General features: G+C 43.3%; 2 protein-coding genes across 7 annotated transcripts in view; one reads left to right on the top strand and one right to left on the bottom strand.

Moving 5' to 3' along the window:
- Window positions 1-3,628, bottom strand: part of g6pd.L (glucose-6-phosphate dehydrogenase L homeolog) — a 28,143-nt gene extending 24,515 nt beyond the window's left edge. Inside the window, exon 1 of one of the 2 annotated variants that reach the window (XM_041571902.1) lies at window positions 3,479-3,628. In XM_041571902.1, the coding sequence (XP_041427836.1) occupies window positions 3,479-3,500 (22 nt within the window). In that variant the 5' untranslated portion in view covers window positions 3,501-3,628. 2 annotated transcript variants of the gene reach the window in all.
- A 98-nt stretch (window positions 3,629-3,726) lies between these two features.
- Window positions 3,727-18,534, top strand: ikbkg.L (inhibitor of nuclear factor kappa B kinase subunit gamma L homeolog). 5 transcript variants are annotated; one of them, XM_041572174.1, is made up of 14 exons: window positions 3,727-3,886; window positions 8,858-9,070; window positions 12,069-12,346; window positions 13,780-13,893; window positions 14,123-14,184; window positions 14,267-14,320; window positions 14,407-14,530; window positions 15,209-15,327; window positions 15,663-15,803; window positions 16,757-16,853; window positions 17,245-17,394; window positions 17,475-17,581; window positions 17,668-17,729; window positions 17,810-18,534. In XM_041572174.1, exons 2-14 carry the CDS (start codon window positions 8,890-8,892, stop codon window positions 17,947-17,949), a joined length of 1,629 nt encoding a protein of 542 aa, XP_041428108.1. In that variant the 5' UTR covers window positions 3,727-3,886; window positions 8,858-8,889; the 3' UTR covers window positions 17,950-18,534.
- Window positions 18,535-18,573: the final 39 nt, after the last annotated feature.

The raw sequence follows: 18,573 nt of genomic DNA, 5'->3' as shown, positions 1-18,573 counted from the left end.
TCCGCCTGTCCCTAGCTATTCTCTGCCCTGCTAATTCTGACTTTTGAAACAATGTGGAAGACTCCAGATGAATAACAGTCTAGCCTTGGCCCGAGTCGCTAATTTGTAGTTCAGCAACATAAAGAACCGAGTGTTCTCTTTACCAGCTAATATCAGTATCACTTGATGACCCCAGCAGAAAATAATAAGATGCCTTTGCTCCAGTGGTGCCAGTACCTAAGGAATAAGTTGCCGGGGATGGGGGGTAAAGATGTTCAAATGCTTGTGCTGTTTCAGAAGGCAAAACCCCAAAAATAATACAAAAGTTAATAATGGGTAATTCACGAATGCATTACACAGAATGAAGCGACCATTTCACAAACACTAGGATGGGAATTGCAACCTAGTAAGCCCTCTGTTGTTTCTACACTACAAATCCCAGCATGCCCAGTTTTCTGCTGTTCGCAGCATTAGCAGGAAAACAGCAGCCAGCGACAGATAACTGGGCATGCTGGGATTTGTAGTGTAAAAACAGCAGGAGAACCACTGGATCGTAGTCCACATCCTAGGGTCACTTTATATTGTATAAGTCATTTGCAAACTAACCATTATTATCAGAATCCAATCACCCCATTTAAAACCAGACATGTTATAAATCAACTTGCATGGCCAATTAGAAAAGAGTTTAGATACATGCAGCATGCTGTGCTGGTTACTATGCAGCCCTGCTGAATGCATAGCAACTCGACATGTGATTGTTATAGGTGTTTGGTTTTAAAAGGAGTGGTTTTAGGGTGTCAGCGTGATGCCCTGGTACCAGCATATTATTTACTCACTTTAGTTTGGCTTCAGTAGATTTTAGGAGGAACCCATGACTTGCCCGTATAAAGCTCAAGCTATTGACATTTTTGGAAATGTCAACAGTTCTTTCCTAGGACAACAGCATTACAGTAAACATGCCAGTCATAAATGTACAAACACACAGCGCCTTCATTTAGAAAAAGAAAGGGGTTTCCTTTTAGTAAAGTGAAACAAGACCCAGCTGTGCCCTCCCAAGATGGAGACATCCCCTATGATTGCATTATAGTTTGGTTACTCACTGAGGAGATGCTCTGCCGACCCAGGGGAATCAAGTTTAGCTTCTGCCTCGAGATGTCAGTGCTCTGTGTGTGTTTCTGGTTTAGAGATGCCAGAAGCATTGCGTTTGTCTGATAGGGCGGAACATGGAGGCAGGCCACTGTCTAGGGACACCCAGCCTACTATACAAGTTTAACCACTCCCCTTCCTGAAATCCCTCCCAAACTGAGCATTCCACTGCTCTACCCAATACATCTCCCTCCTATTCATCTCAGCGTACTCTCTGCTAATGTCCCAAGAATTTAATTCCCCATCACACATACAAAGGTGAATTTTATCAGGAGCCAATTAACCTGTTTGTATGATTTTGGGGTGTAGGTCGGGTTGCCACCTGCCCGGTATTTTACTTACTTTTACTATTAATAGGGAAAAAATATAAATATATAGGAAGGCCGGTATTTTTTTCCAGAAAAGGCGGCAACCCTAGGTGTAGGAGGAAACCCATAACAAAGTAGGAAAAGTCCTTGCAGATACCCTGCCTGGTAATGAACCTAGGACCCCAGTACTGTAAGGGAGCGTTGCTAACCATTGCTGCACCATGCTGTATGGACAAATGATCCCTAATTGTTGGGGCTGGACCCTAGTTGACCCGACACTAATCTGGCCGCTCCCAGCCTGTGCCTGATTTAGTGAGGTCAAAGTGGGCAAAAGTGGAACATAGTAAGACCGTGGGTGAGATTGGTGGAAGAATTCAACCTGAACCTGCCTGTGACCCACAAAGAATAAGTGCCCGAAACTCAGCTGGCCTGCACATCACTACTGGACCCCTCAAATGGCTTCATTCTGTGAATAGGGAAAACCTTTTCCTTTGACTAGTGATATTGTGATGAAATTCTGGTAAAGGAGAAATAAACCCCTTTATACCGCAACAGTCTCATGCAGAATCCTACCTTCCCCTCTCATGAGCCTAACCACCCATGCACCCCTATACAGCGTGAGCCAGGTCAACTAATTTGGGATGCACCAAATCCAGGATTCAGTCTTTTTCAGCAAGATTCGGCCGAATCCTTCTGCCTATCTGAACCAAATCCTAATTTGCATATGCAAAATAGAGGTGGGGAGGGAAATCACGTGACTTTTTGTCCCAAAACAAAAAAAAATTGTTCCCCTTCCCACCCCTAATTTGCATATGCAAAGTAGGATACGGTCGAATCTTTCACGAACACCAAGAGCTCCAACGTTGGATACAGCCAAATCCAAAATAGTGGATTCAATGCATGCTTACAAGTAATATTGGCACTGAAGGGGATACTCCGGGTCAGAGTGGGCCAGCAAGGAGTCGGGAAAAAACCCGGTGGGCCCCACCGGCCCAGATCCACTCCCTGTCCTTGCTGCCGCAATGTGTCTCTGGGCCTGGTCTCGTCAAAGCCTGGTACTCGCATGTGCATGATCGTGTGCGAGGGGAGGGCATGCCGAAAGTGGCTGCGGTCTAGAGGGAGATTTGCGGCAGGGTCGGGGCTCAGGGGGCCCTCAGTCCGACCTTGGGGATACTACTTGGCCCTGCACCTTGCCTAAATGGAGTAGTGCAGCAAACAGTGGCGTAACTACAGAGGAAGCAGACTCTGTGGCTGCAGGGGGGGCCCAGGAGATATAGGGGGGCCTAATTAATTTACAATTTCAATAAATACTGGTAAATTGGGGCCTGAAAATGAATTTGCTATGGGGCCCAGTAATATCTAGTTACACCACTGGCAGCCGCCGTATATCTTCCTCTCCCGGGACCTCAGCGTTGGACTTCTAGGGTTTCGAGAGGCTCTGCAGGGGATTGAAGCGAGGGGGAATTGCTTTATATCACTGGAATAGTGACATGCTACTATGCAATTGGTCAGCAACTGCCATTGTCCCTGGAAATTGGGAGCCATTCACAACTAGGCCTATGAATCATGTACAATATGTATTATAATACTACTTGCCCACGCCACTATAGGTGAAAACATGCACAAGAGCCATGAATAAACTGTCCAATGTAGTATTAGAAGTGCCTGGTGACGTCATTAGTTAGAATCCCTGCTTAATGACGTCAGTTGCGCCACAAGGCACTGCAACGTCTTCAGAATACGGCCCGTCGTAAAATACGTAGAAATGCTCCTGCTACGTGTTTACTCTACATTATTCCTCTCACACACACATAGATATAATCGTTTATGTCAAGCTTTAAACGTCAGGTTTGTTTTATCTGTTCGTTGAGGTAAAATAGTAAGTGTGTAAGACGCATGCGCGTAGACATGCAGCGTGCTACTCATGTTGCCGCAATCCCCACATGCTACATCTAAGACAAAACACATAGAGCAGGTTTCCACACAAACAATTTTTTCTAGCGGTGGAACAGAGACACTAGGTGAGAGAGCAAGCCCTCACTCACCCACACTGGGACTGCTCCCCATCTCTGCCTACTTCAGTAGCGTTACGCCCAGCCCCAGAGCCGCGCCACCAATCAGAGAAGGACTCGGCCAGCACATGGGCGTGACTCGCATCATACACCGCCATGAGGTGCGCCTCGTGCGCACGGCGCGCCAATCACAGAGGAGAAAAGCTAAAGACAGCCAATCAAACGGGGAGATGTTGCCGAAGGTCGCCATCAGGAGAGCTTAGCACATTATATCGCTTACATGGTTTTTTTTTCTGATCCAATCCAATCAGCCAATGCTCCATTTCCGGTTTAGCGACGCTGCCCCACTTCCGACGTTGCTGTCAAACATTGTGAAGCCTCATTTCCTGGGGCGGAGGATCTGCGGAAGAGCAAACCCGGAAGCGATACAAAAACAATTAGGTAAGTGTCTATGCTCCAGTTTCATTTTTATTCACGGAATGGGCGGAGGATCTTGGACCCTGAGACGCTGAGTGGCGACCCTAAGCCTGACTGCACAGTAGGTCAACTTGTGTTATCCCTATAGATAAGGATCTGCTCTCTCCAAAGCAACTTAGCCATAGACGTGACTTCAACATGTTAACGTTGTGTGTCATTGCCATGGGAAACTCTATGTATCGCTTTATAGACTCATAGGCAGCTTTCAGTAGTCACAACCAGCAGTGCAGAGAATAGAACATCCTGACAGTGTGATCCTTGAGTTTCATCTCTTCTCTCTGGTCTGGGATACAAAATAGGCCCTGGCATTTCAGATACACAGAGGCCCCCCCAGTAGCCCAATAATAATAGTGACTGACTGTGGCAATTTACAGTAACCCCTCTGGCATTTCCCAGAACTTACAGAATTATTAAAAGCAAAACAATCCTACTGGGTTTTGTTCATGTTTAAAACTTATTTTAGTAGACTAAAAGTATGAACATCCAAATTACGGAAAGATCTGTTATCTGGAAAACCCCAGAATTCTGGTTAAAGCGGTTGTTCGACAAGGAAAAATAAACTAAAGAAGTAGGTTAGAAATGATGATTTGGGCTTCTTTATGAGCCCCAGGCAACCACAGCCCTTTAGCAGTAAAGATGTGTCTCCAAAGATGCCCAAGTAGCTTCCCATCTTCTTTTCTGCTGATTCACTGCACATGCTCTGTGCTGCTGTCACTTACTGAGCTTAGGGACCCACTCACAATATACAGTACACATAGAATAGAAATGTCACAATATAAGGCTGATTAGTAATTAATACAAATAATTACTACATGGCAGCACAGAAACCGGTGCAATTAGCATCAAAATTTAATAATCAGCCCTGTAGAATCAGTTTATATTACAGGGGAAGCTCATTTTCTGTTGGATAATTAGTGACGACCCCTAAGCTTAGCTTCTCAACAGCCGCTCAGAGCCCACTGAGCATGTGAGTGTCACAGACACTTTCCAAGATGGTGACCCCCTGTGACAAGTTTGAAGTCCTGGATCATTGCTGCTATTGACAAACTGGAACTTTAGGCTGGTGCAAAAAGTTCAGTATTTAAAATTTTTAGGGTTTAGTTCTCCTTTAAATTAATTGTTAGTATGATGTAGAGAGTGATAGTCTGAGACAATTTACAATTGGTTTTTATTTTATATTATTTGTGTTTTTTTTTAGTTTCAGCAGCTCTCCAGTTTGCTATTTAAGCAGTCTTGTTGATAGGGCCCAGATTACCCTAGCAACCATGCATTGATTTGAATAAGAGACAGGAATATGAATAGGAGAGGCCTGAACAGAAAGAGGAGTAACAAAAGTAACAATAACAGTGAATTGGTAGAATTACAGCTCATTTGTTTTTTAAATGGGGTCAGTGACCCCCATTTGAAAGCTGGAAAGAGTCAGAAGAAGAAGAAGGCAAATAATTCAAAAACTATTAAAAAATAAATAATGAAGACCAATTGAAAAGTTGCTTAGAAATAGCCATTCTATAACATAACTTAAAGGTGAACCACCCCTTTAATGAAACTCATGGATTCTGCTCAGCAGGGACAAAGATAAGAAATGTATCAACTAAATGAATCCATTTAGAAAAGTTTACAGGGTCAGCGACCCCCCCCCCTCCCAGAGCAGCTTTAGAAGGTGAAAAATGACACTTTATATTTCAATATTAGAAAAACGGTGACACATAGAAAATAGAGAGCAATTGGAGAAAGTAGTTTATTTCTGGTGATCTATCTGAAAACAACTACCGGTAGTTGTTTGAAGGTGAACAACCCCTTTAAAGGGGAGCCACCCCTTTTATTTTTTAGTAAAATTGTTGTAGTGTTTAATAAGGGCACGGAGCTGCTGTGCAGTTTCTCAAGACCAACATCTATATGTTAGATTACAGCCTCCTTCCTAATATGCTTCTTCACTTCAGGTATGATGCCCCGGAGTTCACGTGTATTATGCCCAGGGCACAAAGATAGGTGGCTATTATGCATTCATACAAAATTATATCTATTAACTATAGGGGTAGCGTTTGCTCTCATTCAGCACTGGGGTCCTGGGTTTGATTCCAGCCAAGACACTATCTGCAAGGAAGAAAAGAACTGGCACAATGGGAAGCATGGATTAACCCTGGTGTTGTGGTGATACACACATTCATTATGAATATTACATGCTGCGGAATTTGCAGGCGTTGTATAATTAAAGAATGGTAGTAATAATATTCTGATCTTTAGTTGCCCTTTAATCCCACGTTCTACCAATATCATTTCCCTCGGATCCCCAAACATTAGTCACTGAATCCTTCTTATCTCTATTAAAATTCACAGTCACTTCCTTATTCTGTATAATAACATCGGCTGGATATTGGCCCTCGTACAATATGATGTCATCAGAAAGGAGCTTTGCCTTGTCCCTATGATTTGTCGTTGTTTCTCTTGAACCGTATCTTATTTACTTTTGGTATATGGACGGGCTTCTGTAACTGTTTTATGTTCTTATACATTGTTATTAGTGCTGCATATAAGTAACTGCAAGTCACCGGTCTGGTTGTACCAAATAACTAGCCTTGACAGGGGAACATTTTTTACTGGTCCTTTGGATTTTCCCTTGTGTCATAAACTAGTGGGAATTTCCACCGCTGTATATTATTATTATTGAATTCAGTCTCTGAAGCTCAGTTTCCCCAAATGCCTTTGTAGCCTGTACATCAAAAGCCACTTTAGTGAACAGATTTAATATGGAAAAAAAAATTGAACTGCTGAATGGGGGTGTAAACCCCCAAAATTACATTTTCCTAATGAAAGAATAGAATTTTAAGCAACTATCACAAATGCATTCAGTGGTTTGGTCCTTGCAAGGCAGATAATTAGATTACCAGTATACAGCCCCGTCCCTTTACCCTTTGTTGTGATTGTTTTGTCACCAGCAGGCCATTATGTAGGGGAAGAACCAAACATAGCGTAGCTTTAGTTTCCCTGTTTAGCTCACGAAATACCAAAAAAAAACCAACATTTTCCTTATTAAAACAATAGGCAAGAAGTATGTTCAGCCCACGCCTTATTCATTGCACTCATGCTGCTCATTTCTAGAAATCCTGATACTGCGGAAATACTTTTGCTTTCACTTTGTTGGGTTCCTGGGTCCAGTTCACCAATAAGAAATATTAAAAGCTCGGTTGAAAACAATGGTGGCTCAATTCCAGCCAGGGCTGCATGTGCAAGGAGTTTGTATGTTCTCCCTGCGCCTGTGTTGCTTTCCACTGTGTGCTCTGGATTCCCAAGCCTAGTTGCAGAGCACTCCTGCCCTGCAGTGGGAAATAACCTTCAACAGGAGTGATGGTTCCCTTTATTTTCTTGTTTATTTTGGCCCGACCCACCTGAACTGCAAGGTTTGGCCCACACCATGCAGCGCTAATATGAACTATATCGCTGTACATCTTTTCAAAAGAGCAGGTCTCCCTACTTATTGGAGAAAATACTTTTTGTTACACATCCAGTTAAGAGCAAGGCTAGTGGTTCTGAAAAGTAGGTTGTGGTCTACCAACGCTGGTGACACAGCATTAGACCCCCTCCCCATCATGCATACCATTATTTAGCAATTTAAGAAATCATCACTTGCGGGATGGGTGCTGATGGGTATTTCCTTAATTAAGTTACCAGGGTTGTGGTAGACCCCACATTGATGATGTCTGGGCAAGACATTAGATACAGAAAGCTGCCTCTCAAGGGAAGCCATTCTGAGAACTGACTGTAACATACTCGTCAATCAGGAACCTTTTCGGAGACGGTGGGTACACTCGGACGCACAATGGATATCTCTGTGGATTCCGGTGTTCACCGACGGGCTTTCTGCTGCGGAACCAACGGGAGATAAGTGTGTTTTGGTAGAAACCAGTCCGAAATGAGGTACCGTTTAGGATTAGGCAAAAAACTTAGTCAAACGGGTCAAGGCAGGAAAAAAGTAAAAAACCAGAGTAATCAAGTGGAAAACACACGCTTCAGCAGGATCTGTAAACAGAAGCCAGCTCGGGCACTGTTACAATGGACAGGGCCTTTTAAAAAGGAATTGGCGGCAAAATTCAAATCCGGGGTGGAAAAATGACGTCATGAAGCTCAAAACTCGAGCATCAAGTGCTGGCGAAAAGATGCCAGTGTCATTTGCGTTTGGCCAGGACACGTGACTTATGCGCCTGCAAGCCAACAGACGAGGAGAGATGCGCCGGGAGGTAAGTGACTGATGCTGTCTCCCGGCGTGTCTTACACTGACCTATTTGAAAGTGAAATCTGCTCTGATGAAGAAGTCAGGGGTGTAACTACAGAGGAAGCAGACCCTGTGGCTGCAGGGGGGCCCAGGAGGTATAGGGGCCCCACGATACCCTAATTCATATACAGTTTCAATAAATATTGGTAAAACAGGTCAATCTCTAGACATTTTGGGGGCATGAAAAATAATTTGCTGTGGGGCCCAGTAATATCTAGTTACGCCACTGGAGGAAGTGCACTACTTTAGGAAATGTTTTGTTTAATTAATCATGTTGCCTCTGGAAAGTATATACTTTAAGCTGGTCATAAACTTACCAACAAAATCTTGCGACCACTGCCAGCCAGTGTATGGTGCGTCGGAAGATGTGGACGTGGAGTAGCTCATGTTCCTCTTCATTTTCTTCTGCTTCAACCCCTTGGGCTGTCGGCCCAAATGAACGGAACAATAGAGAAGTGACCATATCACATATGCCACTTATGGCACAGGGCTGCCTCCCCATTTTTAATGAATGTATATTTTCAGTTAGTGGCCCTAAAATGTTAAAGAGACTTTAAACTGACAAGTTAGGAATCAGTGCATGTTTCACGGTTTGCAGAATCTGCTCATTGTTTTAAGCCGTCCATCTTTTCAATGAAAGTTTGTTGCACCTCTTTCCCCCCCAGGTGAATAGACTGACGAGATTGGGCTGCAGTGAATGAATGCGCAAGCGCAGACAGCGGAAATGGTGCAGCCCACTGAGAACCCCGCCACCGACTACAACCTGTGTGAGGGGGTTACAGGGGACACATCCCTGGGGAAACCTGAAGTTCTTCCTCCTGAACTGACCAATAACGAAGCCTTTCAGCGGATATGGGCGGAAAACCATGACCTCAGAGGTTAGTAGCCACAGGTTGTTGCCCTGTTCTAAGTGTCAGTAGGTGAGTTTTTGGAAATTCTTGGAGGCATGGTGAAAACTGTCCTTCAAAACTTACAGTCTAATACTCAGTGGTTGATGTATAAAGTAGTTCCACTTTGTGCCTCCCACACACAGACCTACACCTGACTCCTACATTCTGTCCACTATTGCAAAGGTAATCACCGAACAAAATTGGCCCTAGGGAGCACCCCGATAATAGACTGTATGTGTGCTGCTCACGTGAAGCTGCTCCGGATAGCATCGAAACTAAGTATTCCTGTGTGTAGCATGGAGCACCACGTAGAGTCAGACGTAAAAAATCAAATACTTTATTCATCCATTAAATTCAGTACAAAAAATGTGTGTACGGAATGTTGCCTGTAATGCAGGGAACCATTAAGCTTGACGTGTTTCGTAGCCCTTCTGGCCACTTTCTCAAAAGCTTAATGGTTCCTACTCAATCAAGACTTTTAAATCGACAGAAGTACCCTCCCATAAAATCATTAACCCATTAAATAACCACAACATATCCTTAGGGCTTAAAACAGTGATCCCCAACCAGTAGCTCGTGAGCAACATGTTGCACTCCAACCCCTTGGATGTTGCTTCCAGTGTCTTCAAATCAGGGGCTTATTTTTGAATTCCAGGCTTGGAAGCAAGTTTTAATTGCATAAAAACTTACAGTGCCAAGTAGAGCCTCCGTAGGCTGCCAGTCCACATAGGGGCTACCAAATAGCCAATCACAACCCTTATTTGTTACCCCAAGGGAATTTTTAATGCTTGTGTTGCTTTCCAACTCTTTTTACATTTGAATGTTGCTCATGGGTAAAAAAGGTTGGGGGCCCCTGGCTTAAAAAAAAAAAAAGCACCTAACTAATGCATATCAAGAAAGCATATAAAATGTATCAATTGATAGAACACACATAGTATCACAATATTGCAACAGTACAAATCGAAATAAATCTACCTTACAGTGTATCCATTATTTTAACATCTCAAAAGATACATCTAATGTAAAATTTACAAATAAATCAAAACAATAATAAAGTAAAATGTATATATATCAATTATAATTGTTCCCTGCATTACAGGCAACACTCTGTACACACTTGTTTTGTACTGATTTTAATGGATGAATAAAGTATTCAATTTTTTTACGTCTGACTCTACATGGTGCTCCGTGCTACACACAGGAATACACCATTGCAAAGGTACCAGCTTCTGCTTGCAACGCAACCACTGACCTGCAACTCTATTGCCTCTAGGCAGTAAAATCACTGGAGAACTCAAGGAAAGGGAGGAGGGGCTGAAGAAACAAATATTTAGGTCCAACCCAGAACTGCAGTAAATAAGCCATGCCCATGTCCCTACCTTCCACATTCCCTCAACTAAATTCCTGCATGGGTCCAGTTGGGCAGACCTAGATCCACTGACCAGTAACCCGACCAGCCCAATACATCCCCCTACCAAGAACCGCTCCTGACCAGGACCGCAAAGACTAAACTTATCTTCTGACCCAGGATCCACGAAACTAGAAGTGACATCACTTCTGGTTTATGATGATGTCACTTCTAGGTTTATGCAGAGCAAAGACTAAACTTACCTTCTGACCCAGGACCCACGAAACTAGAAGTGACATCACTTCCGGTCCATGATGATGTCATTTCTAGTTTCCTGCAGAGCAAGAAAATAAGAATTGCCCAAACCACAGGGGAGGGACCAATATTGCATCTTAGTTGGGTACCTCAGAGTTACTTGGTATTCCGTGGGTACTCAACCTCTGTCCTCAACAAATTGCACAGAGAATTCTAGGTAGATAGCTCAGGAATATGAGAAAAGTGTGCCAGTGTTACAAAACTTCATTTCCCAGCATTCGTCAATCTTCCACCTCCAGAATACTGGAAGTTGTAGTTCTGCTACCTGGCACTGTCGGATTATATTCACACTGAAATGAATGTAGCTCTGAGTGTGCTATTTTCTCTGCAAATAATATTCGCTAAGCATAAACAGTTTAGTAGTGCAATGAAAGGCAATAAAATCCATCATAAATCTCAGCCAGCCATGAACAAATAAAAAATCCATTATAGCAGTGTCCTTGGATCTCTTATTTCCTGCTTGTACAGCTCATAAACGATGTTGCCAGAACTACCCTGGTTGTTGGCATAGTTTTATGGTACCTGGGTAGCCCAGGAGTATCTGGGGACGTACACACCAGGTTTTGTTTCAGAGGGATAATTCCCCTTTGGGTTCTGACAGTAGGGTGACCAACCCATGGCTGCGTTTTGAGATTGTTTAGGTCAGCAGTTTTTCAGTAGAAGCAGAGTATGAAAGCCAACTGCAGGACAAGGTGGTGGTATTATAAAAGGACGGCAGAAGTAGTACAAGATGGTTTCACTTTACATCTTGTCAAACCTACAAGTTCAAACACCCACTTAGATCTAAAGGCAAAGCTTGCTCTGATATCTATTATATAACGCGTATCTGTCAGAACAGTGTCACATGGGTTGCTTTTCCATGCAACTTAAAGCTGAGGTCTTCAATGATCCAAAATATATTCTACAGCCTGACTTTTCTGCTGTTCTTCACCGGATTTTCAAGCTTGCTGCATATAAGGCAGAGGTCTTCGGACTGTTTTGCTTTAGCCCACCTTGTATTATCAAACTCATCAGTTCATTAACAGGTTAGAAATCTGTGATGTAAATCGCCGGCAGAATGGCACTCAGATTGCTTTAGCTTTCCGAAGTTGCCCAAAAGTGAGGCGACTTCAGAAAATGAAGCTTTCCGAGTGCCATCCCGTCGGCTATTTACATTCTAGCCTGCGGGAAGGCATTTAGGGGAGATTAGTCACCCGAAAAAAAGGCAATTTGTCACTGGGCGACTAATCTCCCCCAGTAGCCTCGTCTACCACTACCCTAAAGGTGAAGCTGCCTGTTAAATGTTTCTTCAGTGGATTTCTTTATTATTTGGCCCCATGGCAGGTGCTCTAGAGCAGAGCAACAAGATGTTACGCAAAGGTCACAGTGAGCTGCTGGAGTTTCAGGAATCCCAGAGAAAGGAGAGAGAGTTCATCACGTACAAGTTTGGCGAGGCTCGGAACCTGGTGCTGAGACTTACAAGCGAACGCAACTCCCTGCAGTGTCAGCTGGAGGAAGCCATGAAGCAGGCAGCAGAGATTCAAGAGACTCCAGAGCAGAGGCAGTCCGAGAATACTATATTGACTGACCAGAGACTTCAGAGGAAAGCATATGGTGAACAGGTACTTCTTGCTCTCACTAGCGACAATGTTTAGGCAGCAGAACAGGCTGCTTCAGTCCTAAGCCTTACGTTTAAATGGAATACACCAAATTTCAGCTTTGATCTAGAATAAGGCCAGGGCCAGAGGGGCAGCTTGACTGGAGATGGAGCACAGGTCCGGGCTGAGATTCAAAATAGGCTCTGATGTTTCAAGTACACAGAAACCCAAACAATAAATAGTGACTATGAAGTCTTACAGCAGCCCCTCTGATATTTACCAGAATCGACAGAATTGCCTGAAGGAGCAAACTACAGTCGACTGGCCAACAGAGGCAACACTCCTGATGGAATGGGTAGGCTCAGGACACAGCACTGAACATTAAACCCAATCTATGGTTTGTCTGTTCCATGTGTATTGCTGGCCCACCTCTGGGAGATAAGTTTCCCTAGAAACTGATACGGTCATGGGGAAAAAAAAGTTTTTTTTTTTTCCAAAACACATCAGTTAATAGTGCTGCTCCAGCAGAATTCTGCACTGAATCCGTTTCTCAAAAGAGCAAACAGATTTTGTTATATTTAATTTTGAAATCTGACATGAGCCTAGACATATTGTCAGTTTCCCAGCTGCCCCAGTCATGTGACTTGTGCTCTGATAAACTTCACTCACTCTTTACTGCAAGTTGGAGAGATATCACCCCCCTCCCTTTCCCCGCCAGCAGCCAAACAACAGAACAATGGGAAGGTAACTAGATAGCAGTTCCCTAACACAAGATAACAGCTGCCTGGTAGATCTAAGAACAGCACTCAATAGTAAAATCCAGGTCCCACTGAGACACATTCAATTACATTGAGTACAAGAAACCACAGCCTGCCAGAAAGCAGTTCCATCCTAAAGTGCCGGCTCTTTCTGAAAGCACATGACCAGGCAAAATTACCTGAGATGCACCTACACACCAATATTACAACTAAATACACTTGCTGGTTCAGGAAAGAAATGTTATATGGTAGAGTGAATTATTGGCAGTGTAATTTAGAAATAAAAACTACATCATAAAAATCATGATAGAATCCCTTTAACTTGCCACAGGAAGAAATACTCTGGGGCCCATAAATTTCCAGTTACCACTGCATTCCCTTTTCTTGCTGAATTCTTGTGTTAGCTAGACTCATGGTGCCCAGGGAGAATAAAAGAGGATGGAATAAGTGTTCTGATGGAAAGTACCATGGGCTAGCAGAAGTGCTGGCCTGGGTTATAAATAAAGCAATTTTAGGTTATCTGGTACAGTGCCTTATTACCTGTTGGGAATTCTGTAGTAATTGGCTATAGGGTTTCTCCCTTGGATGGAACCAAATGCATTACAAGCTGGCTAGGCCCATTGCATACTCAGTTAGTTCTGCACTGCCGGACTCCTCGGCTTGGCCCCTGTGTGACCGCTCCACTGTGTCTGTCGTTAGGATTACGCCACCCCAGGGAGCTCTTTGTCCTCATGTGAAACCCTGACCCACAGTACCTGTGAGACAATCAGGCAGATTGTGCCAGATGACGAGGGGCCAGCCCGAAACAAGCAGGTGAGATACACAAACCTCCAATCACTTATGTGACAAGCGCAGGGATTAAGGTGATGGTCTTGATCAGTTTCCATTCACAGGCTTATCTAGTATCAAAGTGCAAACCTGTCCTACATTGATTTAGTTGGTGTTTTTTTTACAAGAGACTTTTTGCTCTGCTGTCCAGTCTCTCTCTTCTTGAGACTCTTTTCCATGCTTTCTCATAATCTCCCGCTTTCCTTTTCTACAGAAAGAACCTGTTAACAGGGAAGTTTGTACAGAAAGTGAAACCCTGCAAGGAACTGTGGACCGGTGAGTCTGACATAAGAAATGGAACAGGTTGCTAACTGTGTGAACTGGCAAAGCAGCAGTTAATAGCCTGTGTTTATTTCAGGAACCATAGAACAGAGCAAGAATTCCAGAAGAAACTGCAAGAAGCTGAAGCCAGGTTGGTAGCTAAATATATATTAGGGACTCCTTCCACTGGTTTGTTGACAGGTATCACCGCTTAAATATCTCTTCTCCCCAATACAGGAATACTCAGTTCCTGCAGCAGATTGCAGACCTGCAAGAGGAAGTGTCTAAGCTTAGGCACCAGGTGGTTGAAAAAGGGGAGGAATCGCAAAAGCAACTGCAAAGCCTGCAAGCACAGCTGGAGGTAAGATTTCCATGATTAGGGTTGCCACCTTTTCTGGAAAAAAATACCGTCCTTCCTATATATTTCTTTTTTCCCTATTAATAACAATGTGATCAGCCCTCATTTTTACCTGCCAGGTGGCAACCCTATTCATGATATATGTGGATATTTGTAGCGTTTTTTTTTCTGTGTCCAGTATTTGCCATTAACACACTTTTATCCAAAAATACATCATTTTCAGATAATAATGAATCCACCATTTGGATTTAGTTTGGTAGAAAAATAAAAATTATATTAACTGCCTAACCGTAAATGATTAGTCCACTTTGATTAGTACCTAGTTTGGCTACCTTAAAGGAGAATTCAACCTTAAAGAGTTGAATTCTCCTTTAAGATATAAGAATACTGGTGTATGGACATGAACTCAGGTTCTGGTGGTATATGGCTGCCCAGTTGGTATGCCATGGGCCAGTTTTCTGTTTTTAAGATATTTTATGTCCCCCCAAACCCACTCATCATAAATGTAATCTGGCTGATGAACATCTATAGCAGATAATAAGCTAAGAACATGTTGGGACAGTACTTATACTGCTAAAGCCAGACTGCATATAGCAAGGTCTAGATATAGTATTAGTATATTGATTTTATAGGTAAATGTCATGTTTAGCTGTATACAATTTATTGGTTTTCATCTTGCAGCAACTGTCTGATGAAAGGAATTCAGTGAAAGCCCAGGTGACTTCTCTATTGGGGGAGCTAAAAGAGAGTCAGACAAGTCTGGAGATCTGCCTGCAGGAAAAGAGAAAAGTGGAGGACAGGTTAGTGCACCAGAACTGGTGATTAATGCCTGGAATGGTCACCCAGGAGAAGAGGGCAGCAATTTTCAAACTGTTGCTCATGGGCATTTGTGCAGACCTGATTTGAGCCCTGTGCCTCTGAAGTGGTCTTCTTTACACCTATGTATGGCGATCTTGATTGGCGCTCTTCATGGTGTCGTATCTTCCTCCTGTTGGGAAGGCTCTAACTAAAAAAATGTGTCACTGCCCCTTTAAAATCAGCAGTACTGTGTGTGTGAGATACCCTGACACTTTGAGAGATCTGGTCTATACTTTTGGGAGCAGCTTGTGTAACTGGGTTTGACTTCTCTCTGCAGCCTCCGTAACACCCTGGAGGAGAAGAAGGTGTGGGAAGCACAAGTGAAGCAACAGGTTGTGCAACTGGACCAACGAATGATGCAAGCGCAGAATCTGGAAACGGCACTGAAAGTGGAGAGGCAAAATGCCACAGACGAGAAGTAAGAACAGGCTTGTTCATTAGCTGGCCTGCTTTTAATTTCCAGAGGGTCATAAGCGGCCTAGTTGTAATTGCCGTGGGGTTCTTGACTAGCCTAGTTAGCCTGAGGGTCATTAACTGGCTTGGTTATAAAAGCAGGAAGGTTATTAGATGGCATGGTTATAAAAGCAGGAGGGTTATTAGATGGCATGGTTATAAAAGCAGGAGGGTTATTAGACGGCCTGGTTTTAAAAGCAGGAGGGTTATTAGATGGCCTGGTTATAAAAGCAGGAGGGTCATTAACTGGCTTGGTTATAAAAGCAGGAAGGTTATTAGATGGCCTGGTTATAAAAGCAGGAGGGTTATTAGATGGCCTGGTTATAAAAGCAGGAGGGTTATTAGATGGCCTGGTTATAAAAGCAGGAGGGTTAAAAGATGGCCTGGTTATAAAAGCAGGAGGGTCATTAACTGGCTTGGTTATAAAAGCAGGAGGTATTAAGCTGGTTTAAAAGCAGGAGGTTATTAGATGGCCTGGTTATAAAAGCAGGAGGGTTTTATTAGATGGCCTGGTTATAAAAGCAGGAGGGTTATTATGCTGGTTATTAGATGGCCTGGTTATAAAAGCAGGAGGGTTATTAGATGCCTGGTTATAAAAGCAGAGCCTGGTATTTCAGATGGCCTGTTAAAATAGCCTGCAGTGATGTCACTGGCCTGCAAATTACTTCACTTGCTAAGGCATTCTAATATTAATATTTATAGTATCTAGCGACTAGTTGAATTGCGGTTTTGGGGTCAGGAAAGAATTGTTCCTTTCTTAAAGCAAATGTTCACATTCCTCTATATAATTTACTTGGGACTCATTCACTGACCTGGCAGTCATTATCTGTCTGGTTATGCCAACGACTCAGACCTAGCTAGTTCCCTCCGCAGCTGACCGGGCATGCACTTATCTTCCTGACGCCACTCTCTCAATAGGAGGAAACTGGCACAACTTCAGGTGGCCTATCACAAGCTCTTCCAGGAATACGACACACACATCAAATTAAGCATGCAGCAGGAGAAGCACACCAAGGTAAGTTGCAATGCAGGCCTGTCTACAACTGTGCATAGAGATGGATGTGCATTGACTAGATAAAAGGAGTTACTACTGGTTTATTAGTTGGATACTACCTTCCAGTTACACTCAATAGAATGATTCTTGCCTGGATAAGTAGATAAAAAATAAGAATTGTCCAATTTCTGCTGTAGACCGTCCATATTTATTGGGGCTGCTTGCGCCTCTGTGTGCTTCAAAGGCCATTACCTGGCAGTTGGAATTCTCCTGTAACTGGCTAGATTTTGGTGTAAAAATGCAAAGGAAATTTTAAAAGGTGATCTAACTGTAGGCAATGTTGCACAAGTTATTAAGCATTCACTATAGTTTGGATGCATAGATATATCTGACAGTTACCCTTTACATTCAGGGAGTGGACATGCAGATCCAGGAGTTGAAGCAGCAGCTTCAAGAGGCGGAAGAAGCTCTAGTTGCCAAACAAGAACTGATAGATAAATTAAAGGACGAGGCAGAGAAGCAGAGGGCTGATTTAGACACCGTACCAGTGCTGAAAGCCCAGGTGAGGCATATACACCTGCTGATAGCTGCCAGCTCATACTATATAAAGATGCTGATAAGCGGTGCAATGTCCCGAAACAGGTGGAGATATACCGGGCAGACTTTCTAGCTGAGCGAAAAGCACGAGAGAAGCTGCACGCAGAGAAGGAGAGGCTGCAGGAACAGTTGAATGAGCTACTGCGAGAAAGGTTGAGCAATAGGTCTGAAGCTCATAACAAGGATGGTGTGGGTTTGTTTTTGTGTTATTATTTTCTAACTGTTTTTTGTGTGACAGGGCAATGATTGATGAGATGAGGAACAGGCACTCAGATACCCTACGTCCCACCTTGCCCCATGGTAAGTCTTGCAACCCTCCTGCAGCAACGTATATTCCCCACAAACAGTGCAATTACTGCTAACATGCTATGTTTTTCTAGGCCCATCCCTGTACCCTCTTCCATCCGCCATGCCCTTCCAACCCGAGGTAGAACCTCCAGACTTCAGCTGCCCCAAGTGCTTTTACAAAGCACCAGATATGGACACCCTACAGATACACGTTATGGATTGTATACAGTAACTCTTGAGAACACTATGGACTGGACATTGGGATTAGACCCTACAATGCAAACTGAATCCTGCTGACATCTGTTTTATTAACCACTCATAAGAACCTGTAGTTGGATATTGCCTCTGTATATAAATGATTTTTCTAAGTCTGGCTACCACAGGAAAACTTAGATTGGAAAGATAAAAAGGTCCATGGCACACCAGCTGGTGTAGATTTTGTTGAATAAGATCAAAAGCCTGTCTTTTTGCCCTTTTATGGTGTAATGTGAACAATGAATGTTTTTAAATATGCTCTCTAGTTAAAAACCCTACCCATGAATTCATCTCTGCTCACAAACCTTGTAATGGGTCAGTACTGAAGTAGTTGGTCAGCCAGTTTATTGCGACTCAAAAACAAACATGGCTGCCCATTTTCAATGCCGGCCCAAAACGTATGCTCTTTTGCACTGTATCTGTATTGAAGTGTCACATTGTTAGTAACACAGATGTTATGTGCCTTTTATTGTAAATATCATTTCAAATCTGCTAATGTTAAAGAGAAGACAAGAGTCTTCAGCTGGTGTTTTTTTATGAACAATAAATCTGAATACTGTAACAAGTGTGTCCTCTTACTCAAAGCTGCACATAGAAACAG

This window comes from Xenopus laevis, chromosome 8L (genome assembly GCF_017654675.1).
Source record: "Xenopus laevis strain J_2021 chromosome 8L, Xenopus_laevis_v10.1, whole genome shotgun sequence".
Classification (NCBI taxonomy): Eukaryota; Metazoa; Chordata; class Amphibia; order Anura; family Pipidae; genus Xenopus; species Xenopus laevis.
Note: the sequence above shows the minus strand (reverse complement) of the source record. Positions and strands in the feature narration are given on the sequence as shown.

Coding starts and splice junctions, on each gene's coding strand:
- ikbkg.L (XM_041572172.1), top strand. CDS start 8,890: ATGAATGCGCAAGCGCAGACAGCGGAAATGGTGCAGCCCACTGAGAAC. Junction 15,804..16,756: donor CAAAATGCCACAGACGAGAA/GTAAGAACAGGC, acceptor CTCTCTCAATAG/GAGGAAACTGGCACAACTTC. Junction 16,854..17,244: donor AGCAGGAGAAGCACACCAAG/GTAAGTTGCAAT, acceptor CTTTACATTCAG/GGAGTGGACATGCAGATCCA.